Raw genomic sequence first — 26,397 nt, 5'->3', positions numbered from 1 at the left:
TTACTTGTAGCTAGAAGCAGCTTTGAAATGTTACATAAAGAGGTAGAAATGAGACTGAAAAAATTGACTGTCCAATATACATGGCCAGAAAGTGGTGTGCGTGAACAGCAAAGAACATAAGCAGCCAAAACCAAGATCATACATGGCACCAACCCTCAAGTGGGAAGAACTACTGAAGCTTTTCCTTACCCGTGTCAAGGAGATTAAAAAAACAGTATAACAAAAATAAACCCATAATTTCTTGATTGAGCTGGGGAGAAGTAGGTGCAGAAGAGAAGCATGGCTTGCAGGTTTTGATATGAGAACATCACTCTGGAGCCTACAGTAAAGACATGTTATTTACCAAAATTCTCAGGCCTGACAGAAATCTTTTGGTCTACTGATTTACATGTGAAGTATTGGTGCCACACAGAGAAGTTAAGTACACTTAAGTACAATAGATTGCTCATGCTGGAGAAATATTTTTTGGTAGAATAAAAGACAGTTCTTAAACAAGTTAAATTGTTAAAATGGGTCTCTGTCAAAATCTTGTTTTCAGATTCTACTCGAGATTGTAAAATGATTCAGATTTAATTTAATTATCAAATACTTGGGTCATACTTAGTGTTAGGTGCAAGAGAAAAATCTCAGAAAAAGGAACAGTTGAATGGTGAGCAGTTAGATTTATCATTCTTTATCCATTCCTCCATACAAGGCAAAAAATGCCTTTAAGGACATAGACTGACATTAGAGAGGGCACATCTCCACAAAATTTTAGAAAAGAGGCCAGCACATATTTCTCTTATTGCAAGGTAAAACTTAAAAATGACAGAATTTTTTTACTGCAATGCAGCAAAATTTATTTTCATTCCAGTAGCTCCACACATCTGCTGTCTTGCTTACATAACACCTTATCATCCTGAAATCAGAGATCTTGCTCTGTTCTGGTGTTTTGCCCCTGCCCTGAAGGGATGAAGTGCTCTGTCTAGAAACTAAAAGAATTTTAATTAATTTTATTCTAAGAACAAAATATTGATATGATTCTGATACATGCTAAATGTCACCAGCTCCCTCAGGTCAATGATCTTTTTAACAGTGGTGTTCTGGACTGGACTATCTACTCAAAATTAACACAAAGAGATCAATGTCCACCTAAAGAAAAAAAAAAAAAAGCAGCTTTGCTCTTTGAAATTTCGTTATTATGAATGCAGAACTGTGAACTGATAGACTGTTTGTTCATATAAATGGTAAGAAATGGAAAATATATTCACTAATTCCCTGAAAATATACAAATAATATACAAAAAAGCGCATTAATTTCATCCCAGTTTACACCCATTTCAAATTCATTTTCTGTTATTGGAACTTCCTCTATACTGTTGTTTATAGAAATGAAGGGTAATTATGTTTCATAAGCATCTGCTTTTTGATCTAATCTGAAACCAACAAAATCCTAGTACTCTTGTAAATGATCACAGCTAGGAAAATCTACTTATTTAACAGTAAATTCATAAGCAGCTTACGACAGAGGGAATTGATAGAAGTAAACTTAATTACTACATTAGTTTCCATTTCTTTTAGTTAAGTTCATTTTAAGAAACACTGGCTAACAGTCTGAGAACAGAACAGAAAGGTACAGCTGATGGTATTACTCAATGACAGGCTTGTGGTGCTCACTTAAGACAGGAAACTAGGTGTTTCTGGGCTCAAATTTCACTTCTGTGGCACTGGGAACATACATGGTTTTTCCCTTTTTAAGAAATCAGAATAGTGATTAGCTTTTAATTGATTTTATGTATGTACTTAAAAATTAAATGAGTTAGCATTTGCAGAGTGCTATCCTGAGTCCTCAGTATCATTATTTGGTTTTAGTTCCAAGTTTGTGGAAACCTCAATAAATTGTGTATGACATCTCAGGAGTTTCTTGCATTATAGAAAACAAACAAAAACACCCTGTTCCATAATAAAAAAAAAAGATGCCTGACTTCAGTATTACAACTGAAACCCAATGATATGATATGTAGCCTTTTTGAAATTTATATTTACACACAATTGAACAATAGCTTTTACCTACCTGAATGATTATTGTGGAATTATTTTGAAAACTGATTTGGATTATTTTTGGATTCAGTTACTAAGATTTAGACCTACAGAGGTGCCTTTGAAAATGCATCTTTGGATTTTTGCTTGCCAAATGAAATACCTGAAGTGTTTGTGAAATTCTGGCTTTAAGTAAGCTGCTGAACAGAATCTAAGCATATGCTCAACTTAGTTCCTCATAAATTCTCTTGCCAGTTAATCTGTTGGCAAGAATGTTTCACCAAAAGTGAAAAAAAAAGAAGAAAATTTCTGTTTTTTCATTTCATTAGAAATCTGATTGAAAAAACTGCACTGATTTAAGCAAGAAACAGAACACGAAATTTATAAGCTACTTCATCCAATCCAAACAATTATGAGACTAAATTGCAAATATCAGTTTTTCCAAATGAACAATTCAGACAAAAGCAATAGCCTGAAATACGTTTGCAAGTCTTATAATTTCAGAGTGTAAAACCTGTGATATGGTCTTTCTAACTGACGGTTTACTGTAGCTACTTCAGTCAAAAAAATAACCTGGTGAGACAGCAAAATATGTACCACATTTTCAGCCATTCCAGTAAATGGCCCATTGAGAAATCTGCATTGAGCCCAGCTCTCCAAGTCCAGACGAACTTTCTACACACCTGACCAACTTATTCCCAACTATTTGCTTTCACACAGAAAATAAGTATATTTGAAGATTACCTAGTTTTCTGCAAAAAGCTGATCAAACTGTTACAAGACTCTCTAGTAATGCAGTATTATCCAGACATCTGCAGCCCAGGGGTAAGACATTCAAACAGGGGTAAGATGTAGCATTTTAAGACCCGTGTGCTCAATTTTAGTCCAGCTGGTGTTATCATGAGTACTAATAAGACTCTTTGGATTTCTGCTTTCATTTACTTTTACTAGATAATTCTGCTCTGAAAAGACAGAACCATTGAATTAAAAAGAACTGAATCACATTTACAAGTGATCAAGTAAAGCTTAGGGCAGTTTTTACATTGCTTTTTCCTTGCCTCAGTCCTGCAGCCTCTAATCATTACCCAGACAGCTGTGCTATGTGATTAATTTATTTAGGTGTTACTCTGATGCAAAAATGTATATACTGAAAAGGACTACAGTATTGCTTTGCAGTAAGTAATAACCATGTTCCAGTAAGTGATTCAGTGCTGGAGTGTTTAGAAATGCAATCTTATGTAGCTTAATTAAAATGAAGTGCTCCTTTCAAGATATTTGCTCTGGGTTTGACTGAAAAAGTCCACTATGTGCTACTGGAGTTGGAAAAAACATTAAAGTAGTTTCTGCAAAGACTTGTTTTGATAAACATAAGCTCAAGAATAAAGCTATTTTGGGACACAGCTATGTCTGCAGCAGGACAACAATTTACTGAATGGAAAGTGTTGCACAGCAAGAGAGAATGGAAAGAAAACTCTTCACCAGCCAAAGCTGAAAAAAAAAAAATAATCTAACAAATATTGTTCACTTGTCTGGAGACAAGATTTTAATCATTGGCTTAGGTCTGTAGTACAGAAACTCAGTGATTAAAAAAATATATCAGCTAGTAACTTGACCAGGAATATTCCCACCCCTTCACTGATGGTTGCTTGCTGTTTATTTTCAGGGAAAACTGTAAAAACAATAGGCAGAATGGATAAAATGGGATCCAGAGCCTTTTGAGTTCAGTGGGAGTATGTTCACTGCCTGTTGGGATAGCAGCTCAGCCCCCAGACTGGCAGTGCCCAGAGGTACCCATGCTTGGTGGAGATCAGCACTGACAAAGGCTGTGTCACTCCTGTGACAGAGCAGTGGGCTGGGGGAAACAAAGTCACAAGGAAGTCTATATCCCATTAATCCACCATATGCATCACAATGTAAAATCAGTTCTCCTAATTATGATTACTGGTTGAATATGCACTCCCACAGCTTGGCAGATCTGGATTTTAAAGGGACAGAAGTGATTGTAAGTAATTAACTCCGTGGATAGCAGAGGACTTCAGCCTTAGAAGCAGTGTGCAGCTCCTTAATCTTTTGGCTATGCTCATTTGCCACTTCTCTTCTTGTTAGTTAAGTATGATAGAAGACCACATATTTGAATAGGTATGAAATTTGAAGTGTATATTTAGAGAAACACTGGTCAGAAGATATGCTAACAGACTGGCATTCATTCAGTCTGCATGTCAGTCTGCTCTGGCATGGTCCCCAGCACTAGTTTATCCTCCTCTCTTTCACTCACTTAGTCACACACAGGCTTGCATTTGAAAAGAAGGCTGCAAGAAAGGATAGTGGCTAAAAAATGAATCTAAAGAATCTTTTCCCGCAGTTCATACTTAGAGGCACATACTCAAAAGATCCTTACAAACTGAAAGTATTTGCAAACCCATTGTCTCAAAAGCACAGCTGTTGGCTGCTATGCAAAGGCTGTTCTCCAGCTATCAAAACCTGTTTGAGTTTCACACTTCTCCATCTGTAAAAGAAAATCTGCCTCTGCCAGAGCTGAGAGAAAAAAGCCATGATCCCCTGCTTCCTTCATGGTTTTTCTCCAGAGGGGAGACACAGCAGCCGCTGACTTCCCAATGCACTAGATACACATTTCAACTTTGCTCTTCCATGGGGCATGCATGAGACCTCTGACTTCAAGAAAGAAGTCATCCTAGGATGTAGGATAATTGGATTGATTTTAAAATTATTTTTAATCCTTGCATTGATTCTTACAATTTGTCTCATACATAACAAAGATTTGTGAGTGTTAAAGGAGCCTAGAGTGTGTTTTTCCTTCTGCCACAATGTGAAATGTTTATGATCTAGCCCAATCATGTCCAGAAATCAGTCCTGCATTGCACTAGGTGTCTGCCTTAGTGCAACAGAGTAATGGTTCCAAGAAGTGTCTTCTGACACTTTCACAGACATTGTCATAAATAATTTCTCTTCAGAAGTAGAAGGGAACTTGTTCCCTCAAAATAACCTAGAGGAAAAGCTGAAGGATGAGTCTGTTATTCCTACCTAGAAAAAGGGGAATTTATTTTGTTTTGGCAATATCAAGAGCACGTTCATCTTCCTCCACCAAATATGAAAGATTCTGTTGTGCACTGAATTTACACTGTGCTGTTATCCCAGGAACATAATCCATTCCTCAAAATGTATGTGCTGGAAGTTGTGTAACTTCACCAGCACTGACATTGAGAGCAATTGAGAGTGTGAAGTCCAGCAGGTGCTTCAGTGCTTTCCTTCACTGGCACCGGAGTGCTCAGCTGGGTTCTGCAGATAGGGTAGGGTACCCAGGCCAGACTGCTTCCTAGGGGATCTCATTTTATCATAGTATTATCTAGTGACTATCACCACAGTCTGTGACCAATCTTGCATTTATCTGTCACAACATGTAAGCTCCAGTTGCTCTGGTTTTGGAAAGCCAGGAACTTCTATTAAAGCCATCTTCAGTTTTGCAAAAATACTTTTTGTTATTGTCTTATAAGTGAAATGTTTGTGTATATATTGAATCCACATTTTCTTCACACCACCAAGACAAGACCTTACTCCTAAAATAAAGCATAATTACTTGAATAAGATGGCTTTTCTTTAGCTTTCAAGAAGGTCAGATTTATTTTGACACAGGATCATAAATGATAAATCTGGGAAGAATGTACTGCATTGACCAGGAAACACAGCAAGATGATGGAAACTGTACAGATTAAAAGCAAATTGATTAAGGAGACAGATAGGACAGTAAATTGACAGTTTGGTGTATATCAGGTAATTACCATTGAGGTCTTTCGGAGACTGAGCCGGTCTGATCGAGCTCTGAAATAGGCCTCATCAAAGGATGTGTGACTCCCCTTCAGCTTCTCCGACAGGTTCCGGTACAGCCGCTTTGCAGCATTTGGAGAGGACGGCACACTGTTCTTTTTAGTCTGGAGGAGACTTAAGTTATGCATTTGCTGTGTCATTTTCAGCTTGTAGTTTCTAGAAGAAAAACAACAGCTGTTTAACAAGTTTGCTACAGTAACATAACTGATCAGAACTGTAGCACTGAAATGCACATTGCAAGACTTCTGTGGCAAAAATCACTTTTATGCAGACAGGGTTTGAACACTCAGAAGAACGTTTTTGCGCTTTTTCAATGGCAAATTGCTCTTTACAGAGTTAGTCCCAATAAGGAGGGAGAACTGAAGATGGAAAAATGCAACAGACCACTTCAGACCTCTTTGCTAATTTAAAAGATGGGGTTTCTTTTAATGAGGGAAATGGCCTTTTGACATTGAGTTCTGGTAATACAAGTGTCAGAAAAAATGTCACCCAAATGTAAAAGTTACTACACAGTTTGGGTAGCATGTGCATATTCTGTGCACTCAGGAAGTATGGCTGGATTAAAAATATTTTTTCATCTCTGCACCCATCACAACTACTACAGAAAAAGGGCATGAGTTTATGTTTCATTTGCACCAAATGCTGACATGTTGTGATCCATATGAAAGGTCAATGCTACAGAGAATGCTTTTTTGTTAGAGTTTTGAAGAGCATTTGCAGGGCGGGAACCTGCTCTTTGACCAAGACTCCCAAGATATTGTGTTTTAGTAAATAATAGCTGAAACACAGACAACCTGTTTAGGCTTTCTCTCAAGCTTAGTGAGGCATATGTGCATTTTTAGCTTAAACTACCTCTGGCCAACTAGTTTCCAGGTTATTGCAAACAAAGATCTGTGTTTTACAATTAATATAATCTGTGATTATAACTGTTGCTGTTTACAGTTTCATACTGTGTAGTTTCTTCCCTCAGGTAGTGGACAGGCACAGGTTTTGTCTATATATTATTAAACTGTATTCTGCTCCATGTTTGCTCTGTCCATTTAGACTACAAACTGTTCCAAGAGGGACTGTCTCCTCTGTATAAGACTGCCTAATCTAATAGCATTTCCATATTATCTCATAATTAAACAATATTTTCTATGCACTGTGATTACAGTAATTTTTCTGTATTAGGAAAATATGAATGAATATTTAACTCTCTGGAAATACTTTATGTGGGAATAGTTTTGCCTTTCTGAAGGAAAACCAAGAATCAGGTTTGACCCAACTGCAAGCACAGGAAACTATATCCAGGGATCTCTGTAAGTGAAAAGGTGACAAAAACGCACAATTTCCTCACATTTCCCTTTTCCCTGCCAAGAGTGTGTATGCATTTCTGAGACAGACTTTCTGTCTAGAAGACTTTACAGTTGTAATAGTAAATCTGGCTACCCTTTCAGACTATCTTTTCCTGGAAATGAGCTTTAGATTCTTTTTTAAATTATGATTCAAATACTGTAACTTTGTTTTCGTCATCTCAGTTCTGCATCTAAGCAAATCAGACCACAGCACCAGATGCTAATAACTACTTACTATCATAAAAATAGTCTTTACTAAACACTCACCCTGCTGTCAAGGCTCCTCATTGGCATGAATTGGTCCCTAAGATTAAAGACACTACTTGGGTCTCATAAGCTGTCTACATTTTCCTTTCTCATTTGTAAATTGTGGTGGAGCATAAATCCTGAGCACAAAAGTATCTGATTACAAGTTATCTCACATATTCTCCAAGCTCAGGGGGTATTGAAGGGAGATCAACTCTCTCTGCATGAAGAGAGAAAGAGTCAACATAATTGTTGTATGTGATGAGAAGATTGTTAAATTAGTTTGCACAGTCTGTGCAACCAGAAGAATAGCACTAAGTGAGCTGCACCCCTGAAACTCATGCAACAGCAGATAGGATAAGAAATGAGCCCTTTGGGACTCAGGGAATGACAATATTACAATGAGTTTGGACTGCTTTTCTCTGAGCTTATGGCTAAAAGTTTAAGTGAGGCTTGCACAACCAATTCTTCCTCCCTTTGAATTATTATATGCATTTCAGCAGTGCCTACACAAGGACTACTTGAAATCACTATCTCTTCAAACCAAGCATTTTATTCTCTGTCACCAACTGTAAGCTTGTGCAGACTGAGTGGAAACATAGCAAGATATGTTTAAACAAAGTCTATGTCATATAGGAAGTTGCTCATTAACACCAAACTAGAGCATAACACTGAAATTATGATCACCAATGTCAACTCACAAACGTTCCAGACATGCCAGAATTATTTGGAACCATATGCTGAAATCAATGTGGGTTAGGCTTTATTGTATGGAAGTTGCTGCAAAGTGTTGTTTTAATATTACTCAAACTTAAAATACAGCCTTTTGTTTTACAGATGCATCTTTGGAATCATTTGGGAGTATAAACATGAAATAAAATTCTTTAAGATGGTCAAAAGATTTAATCTACATTTGTCTCTGTTTAACATAGCTTCAGCAGTTTGGTTGATTTTCAGATAGTTATTAAAAATAAGCTTAAAAACTAGCTGATTACCCCCAAAGCTGATTACCTGTCTTCCACTATTCCATGTTATTAGTTTTTTAAAGATACTCAATAATTTCCTAAATAGAATATAACCATAATAATTTAATTCTCAGTTATTTGGAGTAACACAGTTTTTATTAGTATGTAGAGCTACAGATTGTCCCACACAAATTTCTCCTCTTACCTCTCTGTTTTCAGGAATTTCCTTCTTCCATCAATTAAGTATAGGTCAACAATTCTTCCCAAATTGTGGATAAAAACAGACCAAAAAAATGTCAGACATATTTGTAAGGGAAGTTTCAGCTTCCTAAAATAATTTGATTCCAAGAGCACAGTCATCCAACACCAAATACCACAGTCAGTAAACTCCTGAGAGAGAACAATCTGCATCATCCAGATGACAAAAAAGAAGACATCAAACACTTAATTCCAAGGTAACTCAACATACTCCACTGTCTTTGCTTCAGGGTTATATTTTTTATACAAAAAGGAACAGACTCAGCACCTCTGAGTGGCACAATATTACCTTATGGAGAGATTCCAAAGTACCCTAAGCCTGTATGCCAACATGGAAACTGACTGAGAAACTGCAGATATTTAGAAAACTTACATTAAATGAATAGATTATATCTACTTAGTAGGACTTCTCATACCTGTTGTGGTATTATTAAAACCAAACAATAATACCTGTCATTAAAGGTAATGTGGCTTGTGCCTTTATCAGTTCCTCCCCAGGCTGATAAAGTCCTCGCTCCATCTCCCTAGACCAAACTACCTATTTGCTGACTTCAAGTGCCCAAGTTATCTATGGAGACACCAGCCATTGAAGAACAGCTGAGATTTTTGGTGTTGATGCAAAGAGCCATTTATGTTTGAAGTCATGCTTATAGAAACTAGTGCTTCTAGTTCATAGAATTAATATTGTGACAATACTCTTGAGGATTAAAATAATTACTAAAACAGGGATTTTGCCAGCCTGACTCCTAAAAAGCCAATCTCTTATCTAGCCTTCACTAAGGCAGGATGTGTATTTGTATCTATCTCCTTACACTCAGTTGCCCAGATGCCTTTCATAGAATGTCTTGAAAGTCATCAAATTCAAGCTTTTCTTGAGAAGCAGAGAAGTAATTTTCTGAATCCCAACTTCCTACACAGAACTCTTTGACAGCAACATTTTCTTTTTTTTCAGGAGATATTAAGCTGAGCAAGTAAAGGACAAGCACCTCTCAGTCTTTGAACAGCTTTCCAGGAAATCCAAGGTGTTCTAGTCATACATCTCCCAATACATGTTCAAAACTCACTTTGCAGGTCAGCTCTATTTCATTATGTACACTTTAAAAAGAAAACATGTTCTCTCTGTTGCAGCACTCTAGGATGCTGGTGTAGTCGCAGGACTACAGCAAATTTGGGTATCTTTGGGCTGCTAGTCTCTATCTTCAACCCAGAAAAGCCCAACAGCAGTGTAATCCCATCTGCTCAGACCTGTTCCCCATGGCATGTGCTACTGTTCATATTGACTGTATCTAAACACAGTTTGACTCCAGCCATTACATTTCCTAGGGTTTGCTGGAGTCCCTCCCACCTTGATTTGATCAATGAAACAGGATTTATACATTCAGAAGAAAACAATAGTGTGTTACTAGCTGTCCAAATAATTACTTCAGAGGACAGTAACAGGATGTGCATATTACGCATGGAAGCTTTTTTAGCACACAGTCGGAGCAGATCCCCAAGACTAACATTAATGTAAGAAGAGGACAGAATATTTTATGATCTCATGAAAGTTTCTCTGATGTCAAGAGCAGGTGAGAAGCTAAATAAACACCATAAAAATTGCAGCTACTCAACAATAAAAGAGATGGCATCTTTGCTATCTGCACAGAATCAGTACATGACAAATTACTTGAAATGTATGTTTCCTGTATACTAACCATTAATATCCTGAAATAGTGCAAAGAACAATAAAGCAATAGTTGGAATGATAACATGCAAATGAACTGCATTTTTTACCAGTGTACTGGAACAGTAAGATGCAAAATGCTACTGAAGATTATTGTACTTAGCATGTTTTCTTGTAGCATACAAGGTATGAAATGAAAAAAGGTAAAGATAAGCTGCATATTCTGGAAAACTTTCTGGAAGTGTGATCTTATTCAGCTGTAGAAGTTACTCCCTGGAGAGCAAATGGAAATGAGATCCAGCAAAATAATAGGTAAAATGCATAATAAGACCTAAGGAAAACAGAAAGCTCAATCCACATGATTCTGTGATTGAAAACTTACTGGATTTTATTGGATGTTAGCATTTTATTTTTACAAACTAATTTGTAAAAGCAGTCTTAGGCTCCTTTTTGAAGACATTCAAGTAGCTTTTTTTAACAACCACGTCCTCACCTCATCAACAAGGTGAAACCCTGAAATGTGCATTGTCTTAACAGATACAACAAGTGCCCTGCCTGAAATGCACCCAACCTGAGGATATACCATTGTCACAGACTAAATTGTTACAGTATATCAAAGACTAACAGTTTAGAAACAGGTGATGTCCAGAACTGACCCATCTGAGATTTTCAGCTCTGGAGGCCTCTGCGTATGCCTCGCAAGGGTCAGAATGAAATGACAGGGAGATCCCAATATGGTTTAGGGTGGTCCTGTGGAATCTGGCTGACTAGCATTCCCACAGCCAGTTGAGAACTACAACAAGCAGCACATTACCAGGTCTCCCAGTAAAAGGTAGACCTAAACAGAAGAATAGCAGCTCTCCTTACAACCAGGCATACTTAACAGCAGTTTGCATTTCCAAAAATTAAAACACACAAAACTGAAGTCTTATTGTAGTGATTCCAATAAGAAATAACCTGATTCTTTGGGGAAACACTTACTGCACTACCCTGGAAATAACCACCAAAACAGTCTCATTTGTATGATTATCACCATGCTATAACATGTACCAACACACTGAGTGAAGGCTTCCATCACAGATTTCATGCTGCACATACTGTAGATTAATATTTCTGATTGGATTTCTACTTGTGCTTCTGAGCCCTGAATTAACCACTTCATTCCCCAACAGCAGGCTGCTTGAAAAGTTAAATTAAAATATAAATTAATATAAATTAGTTACCTTTACAAAAGCCTCTTTTGCTTTCCATTGGCAAATAATGACCTATTATTTGTGTCCTTTAAAAAACACATTGCAGAGAGAGAATAAAAACCTGAAATGATGGATCACTGTCTGTTATAGATGGCAGATACATGCTGCACTGTACAGACAGGTGCACCACTAGGACACAGCATAACTGTAAAGGCATTAACTTTGGATTTTAGGAAAGCAACAGCCAGAAAACCAGTGAATATTCTAGATATTCTTAAATACATTTATGAAATAATTTTATGCCTGAAATTAAGAATATATGCATTAAAGAGTTAAATTAGACTTACCAGCTTTGGCTATCCAGGGCAAAATGTGAACTAGTTGCTGGTAATTGTCCACTGTCTTCATTCAATGAATCACATTGGCTTTGCTGTCTCTGCTGGTTCAGCCTCTGGGCAGAGTGAATAAACCTCTTCCTTACACTGCATGAATGATCAGATATGAAAAAGCTTATTACGAGCAATGACTGAACTCCAAGATCACTGATAAGATCTCAGAGCGAAAACAGCCTGTAAAGCAAATATTGTTGTATCACAGGTAAAATGTTTGGTGCCTTAACTCTATTAGTTACCTCTGCAGTTATAGGAATGCATAATTTATAAAAGCTCTTGTTTCCTTAGTCAAAAACACCCTGACTTCTGTATGCTTTTAGCTTGTTGGATCCCTTGGAATTGATCAGCTCAGCAGCACAGAGTGCATGTAGAAAAAAAAAATAAATCTTACTGCCAGAGTAAAGTAAACTGTGATTTCAATTAATTTGCCATGAAGTATGAGCAAAAAGACATTAATGCAGACATCTTAAAGCAGGTAGGTTTGTGTTAAACCAATAAAAGAGGTAAGAAAAAAAAAAGTCACAGTTCTACACTCAGTCCAGTAACGCATGTTGTGTGTGATATGTTGTGTGTGATGTATTGTTTCTTCTCTCTTCAAGCAAGCTATCACTACAGCTGTCTGCAATCATAGCAACAAAAGCAGCAACCACAGCCATAGCTATGGGACTTCTGCAAGATCATTTGAAAGCTCCCAGCCTGACCAGGTAACACTTAAAAAAGATTATTCAATTAATAAGAAAAACATTTTATTTGGCCTATGTTTCGGCTAAAACAGACCCCGTTATGTCTGCATTAAGAGCTTCCAAAATAGTAGAACAGTGATATTTCAAAATATAGTTTTTTTGCCCTAGGGCTAAAAATACAAATGCTGGATCCCACAGAAACCTGTAAAGCTGTTACAAAGTCAGAACACAGAATAACTGTAACAGCCTTAGAATTCTAAAAATAGCATCATTGATAAACAAAGATAAACAGCAATCTAGAAAATCATTATTCTTCCTGGACCAGTCCACTGTGTTAAATTCCTGTAACCAGAACATTCCTGTGTACCATACAGCAATAGAAAAAAAATAAAACACACTAATACCTGTGTCTGTCATAGCCAATGATAATTAATATCTACAGAAAAGGTATTTTTAATTGATTTTAAAGGAATACCAGAGCTTCTGTTACAATCTGCTGAAAAAATGACAGTGGATTTATTCAAACATGATGCATGATATTTGGAAAACGTTAGAAACCTCCCAAAAGCTGGTGACTGGTCTGATTCTCACACTCTTCAAAACTCAGTTACTGGACCAAATAGTGTGCTTTTGCCAAAGAAGCTGAAGCTAAAGTCTAGTCCTGGACCTGACATTTGCCTGCCATGGGACTTGGATTTATTATATCCTTTTAAAATCAATTGGATACAAAGACATCTTTGAGAGATTTTCTCTCTACACATATGTATGTATGTATATGTGTGTAAACATCCATGTGTTCATGTTTCAGGGGCATAATGGGGATAGCAAATTCAACTACATGAAAGTTTTGCCACAGCAGAGAACAACAAAGTGCGATGACAACACACTATGCACAACATTACTTCTCCTGCACCATGAGAATCACAAGCTATTCGTGTACAGGATTCCCTCTTTTGTTTTGCTGCTTCTCAGAATCATTATTCAGAAGGCTTTGGGACAGCTGACTGAGGTCACTGCACCTTGCCAACAAGAGGAAGACTGGAAATCTTTCAAAAACCACCAAATTCCTCTTCAACACTGGGATACTATCTGGAAAGCAGCATGTTGAAAATCTGAAAAGTCTAAATTAGTTAAAATTAACTGTGAGCATAAAAATTCCATTTTCAGTGCTTTGCTGAACAGGGATGATTCTTCCGAGTCAAAATTCCCAACAAGTTTGTTTTTTTTTTGGTCTGGATAGACCCCCTCTATCAAACTCCCTTGTGAGGGAATTCTCAATTTCCAGCTGTTTTCATGGGAAAAACCTAAAGTGGATCAATACTGCCCATTCTGTTCTTTACTTTCTCCCTTCAACTTTGTGAAAATTAGACCTTTTGCAGCTGCCATTTTATTATTGCTAATGCTTAGTCCTTCTGTATTGCTACCCAAACATTATTTAGTACAACAGTGAAAGACAAGATGCTTTCTTGTCCAAACTAGTTGTTTGAAAGACAATTAGTTTGCTCATCTCAAACACATTTGTAATCTTCCTGTCACATGAATTTAAGTTTAATAATAAACTATTCAAAAGCCATAAAACAACACTTAGTAAGGTAAGAGGAGCAATGAAATTTACAAAATCATAAAAACCATGAAATTAATTACTAAAAATAATGAATGAATGTGTAAGTGTGAGAGACACTGAGAGCTAGTTGTGGAGATAGAGAATACTTAAAGACCTACAGAAAACAAAAAAATTTGATAAAACACATGCAAGCAAATCTGTTAGGCTGATCTTATACAGAAACCTGCACATTCTGAGCCTTTGATGATTTCATTAAACTGCTCAAAGACACCAGCCATTTGTTATTTCACTTGCCTATATTTCATAGTTGTTAGTTGAACAGAAATTTTTTGTTTGCTGTACTTATATTATTGTGACAGCTTTTTATTCCATGTTTGATCACTCTAAAAGTCTCACTACCTGCAGCACACATGGTGAGCTGATTCCACAGGCTATTATTATTGCTATTGCTAAAGCTGCACATTTTTATGAAGATGTACATTTAGTGGTACATTTAAAGAGGCCACCCAAGTTGGCTGATTAAGACATTTACCAAAATATTTACTCTTTATTGTTCTCAGCTTTATCCACCACGGGTATTTTTAACGGCTAAGCAGCACCTTTTATTGGCCATTAGTTCCTTTCTGCAGATTCTGTTTGTTTCTTCTGGACACCAGTAACATTTCTGGGATGAGGGAGGCTGTTCTCATGCAGAGGATAAGAAGCTGACAGGGCTGTTCTGTATGAAAACTCGGAGTAGCCGGAGACATTCCTTTTCATTTCGTCAATCAATAGGTGGCACCATCCTCCCAGTTCTTCCAAAGCCTGACATGGTCAATGGAGCAGCAGCCACACGCAGGTATTGCATTGTCCCAAGGACACAATGTCCAAGACTGAACTGCAGAGGGTATTTCAGCAGCAAGCACGTCCCCCATGAACAGAAGCTAACGTTCCTAAGTTTTATATCACCGTGTGTTTTGACGCTGGGAATACACTGAGTCTGTGAACAATGCTGGGAAGATCAGCAGAATGGAAACTGGGTGAGAAGTTTGAAGCAAATGAACTCCAACATTTGGAATTTGAAAACTTCAAAGGGAGCCTGGCTTTGCTTCCTAATCAGTCAATGGTGAAGCTGTCATCATCATTAGAGACAAAGTTGTATTTTAGACTGTTCATAATCCACTTTAGAAGAAAAGAATACTGCTCAAAAGTCAGTTCTGATGTCCCATACAGTGTCATGGCTGGGGTCAGGCAGTGTAGCCAGGGAGATCAGGTACTTTGAATGGGATCTCCAGTCTCCCTCCCAAAGCAGCATGGTCAGGCCAACTGTCTGGCATCTGTGTGCTCTCTCATTTTGGAAATCCATTACTTGAAAGGTGGTTAAAGTGACTCTTCTCCTTGAAACGAGACATTGGGGTGTTTTTTCATAGAGTCAAAGTTGGAAAGGTAAAAAACCAACCAGCCAAACAAAAAATTCAAGCAAGCCTATAAAAGTGTATCTTTCTTTGTCCCCACACTTATTTCTTGCAAACTTTTATACATATAAGCTACTGTAGTAAATACCAACTCTGGTTTTGGCAGTTTCTGCCTCTCTGGCTCCTTGTTTACCTATCATCTTTCACACATACCCTTTTGCCAATGTGTTAATTCTCTGTCCTATTCCCTGGTTTCTTGTGTTTCCTCAAGGACATTGATCTGAGTCTTACTGTTTCCCTAGTTCCTTCAGCCAGTGTTCTTGATCCAAATCCATAGCAAATAACCTATTATCCAGAGACACAGAAGTATTTAGTATATTCATTAAAAAGACAAATATTTCCCAGTTCAGTCATAGATGTGATCAAACTCAAGAAATTCTGAAATTGTGAGCGAAGAAAAAATAATTGTGTCTGGACTAAGTAAAAAAAAATTCCCAATTATATAATATTCCTAAGTGTTTTGAAATATTTGAGACAACCATGATGTAAGTGACTAAAAGAAACTGAGCTTGGCAGCCCCAGCTCCTCCAGGCTTCCTGCCCTAGGTAGGTTATGCTCCTAACCCACGATCTTCTCAGCACAGCTGGGGTTTCAGCACACCCAGACTCTGCTGCTGAGCTGAAGTTGGCAGATAAGCCAATACCTGGGGCTTGCAGACTGTGACTTCCACAGGAAGGGATGCAAAGGCCAGGAATTCTCAAGCTTTATGGCAGCCTGTACAGCAGTGATGCCTTGGAGCTATGGACCCTTCTTGCTTATATTACAGAGTACAGTTTTAGATGAACTAACAGGAAACCAGAACTGTTTGGTCAGAATTCTTTAAATATGGCATGATTTTTTGTCCAGTTTGTTTTTGACAAAGCGTCTTTTTCTTTTTTACTATAGTCTATTTAATTGGAAAATCCCCCAAAATAATAATCCATGAATGCAGTGGAAGAGAATCAAGCCTGGAGCATTTGAGCAACAAAACACTATTTTGTCATTTGGGGTGACTTTGAGTGTGAGTTAATGTAAACAGAAATACCTTAGTATGAAAAGTCCACCTAATTCTTAAAGCTACTGTTGTTGGAAACAGGCAAAAAAAGAGCAGCTGCTGTTGCCTTAAGTGATCCACATACGTATCAGAGCATTGCTTGACTGAAATGCTGCCTTATTGCAAAACCATTGTGGAGCAGAATGCTCTTTGCTAATGGTTCCTGCAATTGTTCTCCACAGTAGGAAGAACCCTAAGCTTGTGCAAACACATCCATCTTCAGAAAGCTTATAAAAGTACACACAGGCCACTAGACATAGCTGAAGATATTGCTGTTCCTCAGAAACTAATTACCCAGCTGAACCTCAAGGAAATAATGAAGTTGTCAGCAACAACAGTGCAACTGTGCTGTTTTGTCAGTCTCGTGTTGATCATGCTATCTAGTCAGACACTCCATGTAGAGATAATTTATGCCATGTATTGTTTGGCCATTCCCAGCTGCACTGCATTTAATCCAAGTTACAGCAGAACATTTTACAAACAGAAATTAACAGCCTTTTCACAGCTGGCAATTTCTAGATTAGGGAAGAAAAAAAATCAGGATTTACCAATATTAAGCATGGAAAAAAGTTGGACAGAGGCAGATGTGCAGCATTCCAGAGAAGCACCTTTTTTTTAATGTTGTCTTCAAAGATCAGAACAATTTTATGGGTTATAACATAGTCATTAAAAAGACCAAAATGAACTAATGAATATATAGATACGGGTCATTGCAACTTTGTATAACAGTAATTAGCAATGTACTTACTAATACAAGGCTTATTTCTGATGGTGAATCTCTGCTTTCTTCAAAACTTGATTTGTAGCAACATCAATTATAGAACACTAAGCAAGTTTCATTTTTCATAGTGAGCAAAGAAACAACTTGGATAACAAAACAACTTCCTACTATTCTGTAAACCCCAAGCAGTGCTTCTTTCACTAAACAGATACTCCTTAAAGAAAAGCTTGTTTTTCCTGATAAAAGCAGAAATCTGCCTAAGGATAATGATTTCTCTTTTACAAGTACTTTATAGTGATTAAAATCTGGCATTTCAAAAAACAAGAAGTACTGTTTCATAAAAACTTTGATAGAGAGGACAAGGAATAGGAGGAGGGAAACTATTTTCAAAGGCTAACATTCACCTGGGGAGAGTAATTTTTCCAGATCCTGATAGACACAGACTATTAAAGATAGCAACAATTCAAACAAGCTGATTTGTCTGCATTATCAGAGAAAGAACTGCAAGATCAGTCTCACTAGATCTGCTTTTGTGAACAGCCCCAGGGATCATTGTAACAGAGAAACATCACACCTCCGTGCTGGAATTCATAGTGCAATCATTTGGTCTGATATGACTGTTCATTTACATTTTAGTTAAAATTAAAATAATTGAGGAGTTCCAAACCAGTGTCTCACAGGAGCAGCACAAAACCCTAAGCAGAATAGGAGTTATTGCTGTAAAGTAACACTGGGCTTTCCAGGGAAACCCTATTTCACATTGAGTTAAAAAACATATATAAACATTCATTTTTGCTGAGCAGTTTTAACATCTTTCAAATCATGAGGACCTAAGGTTTACTACAGAGGCAATGTACATGGACAGAGTAGCTTCATTATAACATTATTATAATTTACAGAAACAAGGACATATGATAATGTAAAAGTTCTTTACTATGAGGGTGGTGGATCACTGGAACAGGTTGCCTAGAGAGGTGGTGGAGACCCCATCCCTGAAGATGTTCAAGGGCAGGCTCTGAGCAATCTGTTCTAGTTGGGGATATCCCTGCTTATTGTAGAAATTGGACTAGATGACTTTCAGAGGTCACTTCCAACCCAAGACCTTCTATGATTCTATGTACACTTTACAAGGGATACAAGGCACAGCAAAATTTGTGGCAACACTCAAAACATGTTCTTTCCTGAAGTCCAGCACTTCAATAAAAGTAAAATTTAAATGCAGGAAATGCAACCAAATCTTCCCTGTGTAGAATATAGGAGATTTGTAACGTGCTTTGCCAAAAATAATTACTTACTTATTACAGTGGAGGCTTTTAAAATATGCAGCAGTTTGAATAGCAGTTCAGAAAATACCCACCAATCATGATCCTTAAGCCCTGTAGCTGTTGAATCTGTTTCCTTTCAATTACTTCTTCCAGCCTCCCAGTAAGCAACAGACAATATCACTAGTCCCCCTCACTTTGTTGCAAGAGTTCCATCCCCACCACTACAAATGAGAACAGAATAGAAAAAGATCATTGCTCTCTAGTGGGCACATACTTTTCAGATGGATTTAGTTCACAGCTGCCCTCTCCATTCCTCCATCTTCCTCACCTCCCAGTCACATCAATCAACACCAAAGGTGAGAAATGAATCTAAAATAAACTCCTGCTTTTCATGGCAGGTTCCAGCAAGCCTTTCTAACAGATAAAAGAGAATCTGATTCAGACCACAAGATTCTTGGTTTTATTTCCCACATTCTCATTCTGACTAGCAAAGTAGTTGTCATACAGCCTTCAGGTCACTTGTTACTCCTTTTAGAACTGAAAAAGCCAATCCCCCTTCATTAGGGGTTGTAGTATGGGCCAAATCCTGATATGTTACCACAAATCTCTTAAATTCTATCTTACTTCACTCATTCCTCCTTATCATTAAAGAAGAAAGGACAATGCTGGTTGGAAGAGAAGGTGCTTACAACACACAACAGCACTCTGGCAAGTGCCCAGGTCCACTCTAGGTGGCACAACTGGCAAGTCCTGCTCTAACTCACACTCAGAGGTGGTTCAGTCTCCAGCTGGTCCAGGTTTCAAAGTACCTTTTGTTCTTCAACTCATACTGAAACAGTTAGTACAAAAATATTGGCTGGGAGAGACTCTGTCAGATCAAGCTCACATATCCTACAAGTTTACTACATCAAGAATGTTTTATCTACGTGACCACTTATGTTTCAGATACATGCAGTGAAATGAAAAGAATATTAAAAATTCACTTCAAAATGTTAAAAAAACAAAACACCAACAGCCTATTATAAATAACGCCTACCTATATTTTTATAAATTAAGTATTCAAAGTGTTTGCACATCATCATCCAGATATTATATTTGTTAAGAGTTATCACAGGAGACAGATGGGGAGAATAATTTGCTGTTGTGTTAAAAGATTGAATATGGATTTGAAAACAAGGACTCTTGGTCAAATGAAGCATTCTCTGCAGCTAGAAGTGCTAATCTGACTTCAGCTGAATTGAGTTAATAAATATTTGCAAAACCAGGCAGTTTAGGTGGCTTAATTAAGAAAACACTTGCTTTTCACCTTTAGGAATTAATTTCCTCCAGGGTCAGAGTTTGGTGGTCTTACAACTATCACACAAACTTGTACACAATTTGGAATGATTAATGATCTCTGTTCAGAAAAATTATGAGGTGCTATAAAGAAAAATTAACCAAATTCACACAATGTGAAAACTGAGTACTTTTTCTCAGTGGTTTTTTTTTGTTTGTTTGGTTGGGTTTTTTTAAAAAGGCATGAATTGGATGCATTAATTTCTTATATAACTTGTGTATGAGTAAGCTACAAACCTGCATAGAAGTTTCTTATATAGTAATGCAACAGTCACCCCTATAGGCAGCACTGAGTCCAATTGAAATCTTACAGATATTAAATGCTGGACAAGAGAAATGCTCTTCAAATATCACTGGCCAATATAAGACCTGAGCACTTGTACAGAAAAAATGCCCATGGGTTTTAATTCAGGTGCTCTACTTGACTGTAGCATAAAAAATAAACCCCAACCAATCAAAATGGTGCAGTTTTAGCACACTAATGAATAGTTTGGGGTTTTTTTCCTGATTGGTAAATAGTATTCTTTAGATCACATTCTGTACTGTTTCACTCAATGCTAATATTTTGAATGAGTGCAACTGAAAATGTAATTTGCCTCTGAAGATACCATTCTGGGCAAACTCCTGCCTTTGGGCACTGACTTGCTACAGTGACACTTGTGTTAGAAAAAAATGTAGATTACATAAAATTAGAATAAAGTTAGTAGTAAAGTTAGTGGCCAGTGAATGATGTCTTTTTCTGTAAATGAGGCTGTATTAAGAACCAATTTAACAGTAAGAATCATTTATTTACTGAGAAAGTGGTCAAGACCTGCAACAGGCTCTTTGAACTTAGGTTTAGGTAGGGAGAATCTCTCCATAGGTTACAGATATGAAATGTCACTGTGTAAGAGAAATGCCTACTGTCTTTAACCATAAATTCAGCTATTGAAAACAGATAATCACAACAGAAATACTAATCCTAACAAACTTTGGCAGCACTGAGCTACTGCTGTTCTATGTTGTCAATCACATGTCAAAATGTAGAAGTAAACTAAATTCAGACAAAATTTCCAGTTGTGCACATAGTGTTTACAGTAGATGACAGGGTTAGCATTAAATGGCACTTGCACACCAGAAATACGTTTCAAATGGAAAATAAATGAATGATCACAAATACACAAGAAAATAAAACAGTTATGATTGCAGTGGTGAGTTTTGAATTTGCAGTGAAAGTTGTCTGCCTGCAAGACATGATTTTGAGAATGCATGCTCCAAAGCAGTCAATTCCTTTAAATATTTTATTTGACATTATCCTATTTGATATTTGTCTATCCCAAGAAGCATCTGAATTGTATTAGCAAGCAAAAAATAAAACAAAACTAGATAACTTCTCAGGGATAAGTCATGAACTTTTCCCTTTCTTGTAAAGAACTGCAGAAAGTAATTATCTTTAGATCCATACAGTCTTTTTGTTTGTTCAGGTAAAGAAAGTACTGTACTGAAAATCACTATATTGACAGGTGTGCATCTAATAAAGAACAACCAAGAGAGTCAGAATGTAGTTTAAAAATATAATCAGACCCACAACAAGAGCTTTTTAGGCACTATTAGAAAGCAACTCAATTTCTTCAAGCATAGCTACCAAGTAAATACTTTTCTGTAAATAGTACATTTGAGAAAACTGCTAGGACAGGGTTTCTGAATAAAAAGAAAGGCAAAATTCACAACAACATTTGCTTCAATTATACAACCAGTTAATTATCAAGTAGTGTCTTTCAATATGGAATAATTAATACCACTGAATAGCATACACAGATGGGTGAGAAAATTAAGCTTATGAGTGAATATGAAAGTCAGAGAAGTCTGAAAGTAATTACAATGGCATTTTATTCCATTAGTTCTATATAGAGATAGTAATTAATTTTCTCCTCTGTCTCTAAGACAAGGCAGTGCACTGATATACAATTTCCCCTATTTCAAATAACACCGAATTTTACACTATTATTAATCCAGAAACAAATGGAAAAACCACCTTTCTTTACAACTGACAGGCCATGATTAAAAAAGGTCAAAAAATGGCATTTTCATTATTGGCATTGTTCTGAAAAGAACACTATATTAAGAATGAATGATGAAAAAAAAAAAAAAGATCTTCAAAAACACTCAAGAAATAAATTGAAGACAAGCAATCAGGGATCAGAAGTTACCACCCAAAGCTGTTGGACGCTATTAACTGCAACAGGATTTGAGCCAATCGCTTTGAGAGTATATTTGGATTGGTTTAATTCTTTTGCCTAACAGCACAGATGTGGAAGGTTTTTCTTAAGTACAGGCTGAACATTCTGCAACTTCTTCCTATTACCCACAACTTATCTGTCTATGTTCTTGGCATCTTTTATGAAATTTGAACACCAAAGCCAAAAGCTTCTTTAACTTCCACTGATATCATCACAGCCACAATAAACAGTTGTCAGGGAATCAAGATGTGCAGCATCCGCCTATTACTGCTCTGGAGACAGATTTTTTTATTTTTTTTTTAAATCTGGAAAGACATTTAATTTAAAAATTGCAGACACTTGGAAGGCATATAGAAAATAATCACTGCATCTACAGCATTGTTCAAAGATAAAAAACCAAGGCAGGAAGACATGCCAACAATTAATTTGGTACTAAAAGATAGACAAAGGATAGATGACGGTGAAACAAAAGTAGATGAAAATGTAAATTCAGTGATGAAATAATGCCCTGTCTTACAGGTAGCTGTACTCTGAGACAAATAACTTGCCAGTTTAAACTGATACCATTTCAGTCAGTAGAAGAAAGTGAACCACTATTTTGGCAAGTCATTCTGAAAGTCCCAAGAGATGTATGTCTGAATCATTCAACGTGGAAGCTTTAAAAGAAGAAATGGTCCAGGCCAAGTTCACATTTACCTTTATAGAATTGATTTGTGACAAGGCCTAGGAAAGGAAAACATACTCAGGACTAAGAGCAACTTCTGATCATAGTTCTTCAATTACAATAGCAGTTCATAAACAGCTGAAGAAATAGGGCAACCTACCCATTAGGTATATTTTGTGAGAGAGGAAATAGGAATTTGTATTTCCTAAAGCTAAGCAAAGCACAATTACACAGACTTCATGTAACAACAAAAGCAACTCTAATTTATTGGATCTTGAAAGTATAAACATAGAATCTCCACTAGAGCATATAAATATCTCGAGCATTTTGTCTTTCTGGAAAGCCTCCAAAATCTCTGTAATTTGGCTGAAGTATTTTGCATGGGAATATAAATAAAACTAGCTTTTTGAAGAGAAGGACAAAGTTTTCCAGTAGCTTTTGAATAGCAAAAAAATATTATAAGAAAACTGTCCAACCATTCAACTTGCAGTTTACCATTACAATTTAGCAATTATTTATTAAAGTCTAAAATGCTCCAGTTATTACTTCTGTGCTATCTAGTTATAGGATAAAAGAAGGCTCTTAAAAGTTGCACCAGACTTCCTAAAGCAAACATTCAGATAACTCTCAGAGTGTTTAACTCTTAGAAAATCACAATCTTGGTTTTCTTGCTGCTTTGATGGTCACCTTCATGGCAATTTTGCAAAATGCACAGCTTCAGAGAGGAACTGAGGATAACCTGCTCTGACAGCTCTTCCTTTTATTTATGCTTTTTATGAGGGATCAGAAACATGGTGCATTCAGCAAGTGTTGTCAGTATCTTCACCTCCTGCAAACTATTATTCAGAAAACAAAGCTGTTCCCAGGAGCATATTGTACTGTCAATTTGCAACATGCCAGCTAAAGCAAAACAGTTTAATGACAACCTATTATACATGGAAATTGATTGCAATGGTGAAACTGCTTTCTTGTATTTGGAATTGTAACAACAAATTTTTAGAAAAAAACAGGAAAATATGAAAAAGTCTTCTTCCACATAAAGCTTTAATTTAGAAGTAATCATTTGGAAGACTGGCAAAATAGTACTGTGGAATCACAGCTCTGATCAACCTGCAAAGTGCTGGTTAATCTCTCATTAGTTTTACTGCTGCAGGAATAAATCCTTCTTGTTCAATGTCTAGATAAAAACAATTCTATTTTTTTACTTAATTAGGTTATGAACAAACCATAACATAGTAATTTCATAAGCATTGGCACATTTCTCTTCCCTCACAACAGAAAAATTGCTCTCTTGTGTCCATTCATCATCCCTTAAGTGAAAAGAGAAATGATATTTGTCTGATAAGCGTAAAAGACACATTTGTGGTACAATACACAAAATTATCAGAAAAAGATGTTACACATTAATGTTGTCCTTGGGTAGCTTTCTGTAAAGCTTCTTGAGTAACTGTTACATAACACTACTTCAAAGATCATGCAAGTGAACATATTTTTGCACCAATTTACATAACAAAACAGCTTTTCAAGCATGTCCAAGCAAGTCTGCTGGGTTTTTTTTACTGTGAATTTGGTAATTAATAGACAATCATTTAAGTTTCTAATGTAGCTGAAATCGCTTCCATTCTAGGAAACAAAATCAATAGAATAAAAAATGAAATCCCGCAAAATCATGAGCACACATTTCTAGGGCTAAGAGGCAGGGACAATAAAAGGGAAAAGGGCAGTAGGAAGGATTTCTTCAGATGTTCCTGTTTCTGAAGGATATCAGGGCAGTTATCTCAGGAGGTATGGAAGACCAGATAGATGATGAAGACAGTCCTTTCACAGATTGCAAGACGTGTGGCAAATGCCCTCATGAAATATTTGTGCTACTTTTTAACCTACTTCAATATTTCTTTAAGCTACTGCAAGTGTGCACATGCAATCTAAGGCCTAAAAGCAGACCCAGTACGAAAGATATAGTGAAGGGAATTGCACACACTAAGGGCATTTGATTTCTAAGGCTAAATTATATTAAAGCACTTATAGGGCCATTAATCCTTATGTTCATTCACCATGGCCACTTTAGTTTGATTGTATGAAGAAACTGTTCTTTGATGAGTTCCCTAGTGAAAGAGATATTTTAGACTTTTCTTTGATTGCTCTTGTCTTGCCAACCCACTTACAAGCTTAAGAATAATAAAGTTACTTGTGGCAACTACTATAAGATAAATTAAACACACTTTTAAAATATATTTACACAAACCCAGCACACCACTGACCAGAGCAATTGTCTTTGTGCCTGTCAAGGACACTGACTGGACTTGTGGCTGACCTGAATAACCCCTTCTCCAGCCTCTTGTCTGGATCCCTGTGCCACATAGCACATGGCACTTAACAGCAACATCATGTCACAGAGCTGCTCTTCAGCATCAATGTTCATGTTAAAACAGTTCAAGATATCTTCTTGGTCATGTAAGATGTGGTGAATTCCAAGCATGTGTATGACAGTAGGACTCAAAACATTGCCACTGGCATGCCAGGTATCTCCTAGAGCCAGATACAACTCCAGCTACACTTATAGTAGAAATCCTACCACTGAATTTAATGCTAAAATGTATGCCAATTCATTCAGGCCTCAAGAAGGCAGCTACTTCATTAAACTGGTACAACTGAATTAATAAAGATGTGTTTTTAAAGGTATTGAGAAAAAGTGTTTTGAGCTTACAAGCAGTAACTCAAAGTTGTTCTGAGACAACAAAAAATTTTTTTAAAACAAGTGGAACAGTTTTGACAGATTAGACTCTGTAGTGTTGCAATTAGATCATTAACCATTTCCACAGGGAAACTCATCCCCTCTTCTGTACACCAGTCTGCAGCCTATGAGTTTTTATTATCTGCCTTTTCCAGAGGTGAAATGGAAGTATGGATTAGAAGATTATGAATTCAATGTGCAATGCTTAAAGCTTCCAGTTTCTGCATCCCTTTGTCGGAAATTCAGCCCCGAGCCTCAGAACATTACCCAAGTGTTGATGCCATTTGGTTTTGAGGAAAGCTTCAATGTTTATAAAGAGCATTCCAGTGAAAACAGCACAGTAAGAATACCTAATTATCTCCTATTTAGTGTGTTGTGAATGCACTGTAATGATCACCCTTCATTTTTTGTACAAAATCAGCTGAAAGAATCTCAATATGTGAAAAAACATCTTGGGACATTCTTCAATGCATACAGTAGTTTGAAATGTGGAAAAAAAAAGGCAAAAAAAAGCTGTGAAATCTTTACACTGTTAAGACAAGAATAACTAAGACAAACAAATAGTACTTAGTGAGCAACAAGCATAACTTTGATCTCACTTTATGAAAGGCGAAAAAACCCATGAAGAGCACTGAGGGAACTCATGCCACACAATTCGAGAAAGCTTTCTTTTATCCCAATAACTCCTGACAAAATATACAGGAAAGAAAGAAATCTGTTGAAAAGGAGTATATCTGCAGCTCACAGTAAGTTTTAAAGCCAATGAGTTGTTTAACTTCTAGACTTAACAAGGAAATCTGTCATGTAGGG

The 26,397-nt window shown here is 36.8% G+C and overlaps 1 protein-coding gene across 1 annotated transcript in view; it reads right to left on the bottom strand.

Annotated features, from left to right (window-relative positions):
* The window catches only part of ANKFN1 (ankyrin-repeat and fibronectin type III domain containing 1), a 95,726-nt gene that overhangs the window by 44,139 nt on the left and 25,190 nt on the right, over positions 1-26,397 (bottom strand). The window contains 2 exon segments of the mRNA XM_010002767.1: positions 5,816-6,017; positions 11,871-12,005. Coding sequence (XP_010001069.1) covers positions 5,816-6,017; positions 11,871-12,005 — 337 coding nt within the window.

Source organism: Chaetura pelagica, unplaced genomic scaffold (genome assembly GCF_000747805.2).
Source record: "Chaetura pelagica isolate M959 unplaced genomic scaffold, ChaPel_1.0 scaffold47, whole genome shotgun sequence".
NCBI classification, from domain to species: Eukaryota; Metazoa; Chordata; class Aves; order Apodiformes; family Apodidae; genus Chaetura; species Chaetura pelagica.
This window is presented reverse-complemented; position numbering and strand designations above follow the sequence as displayed.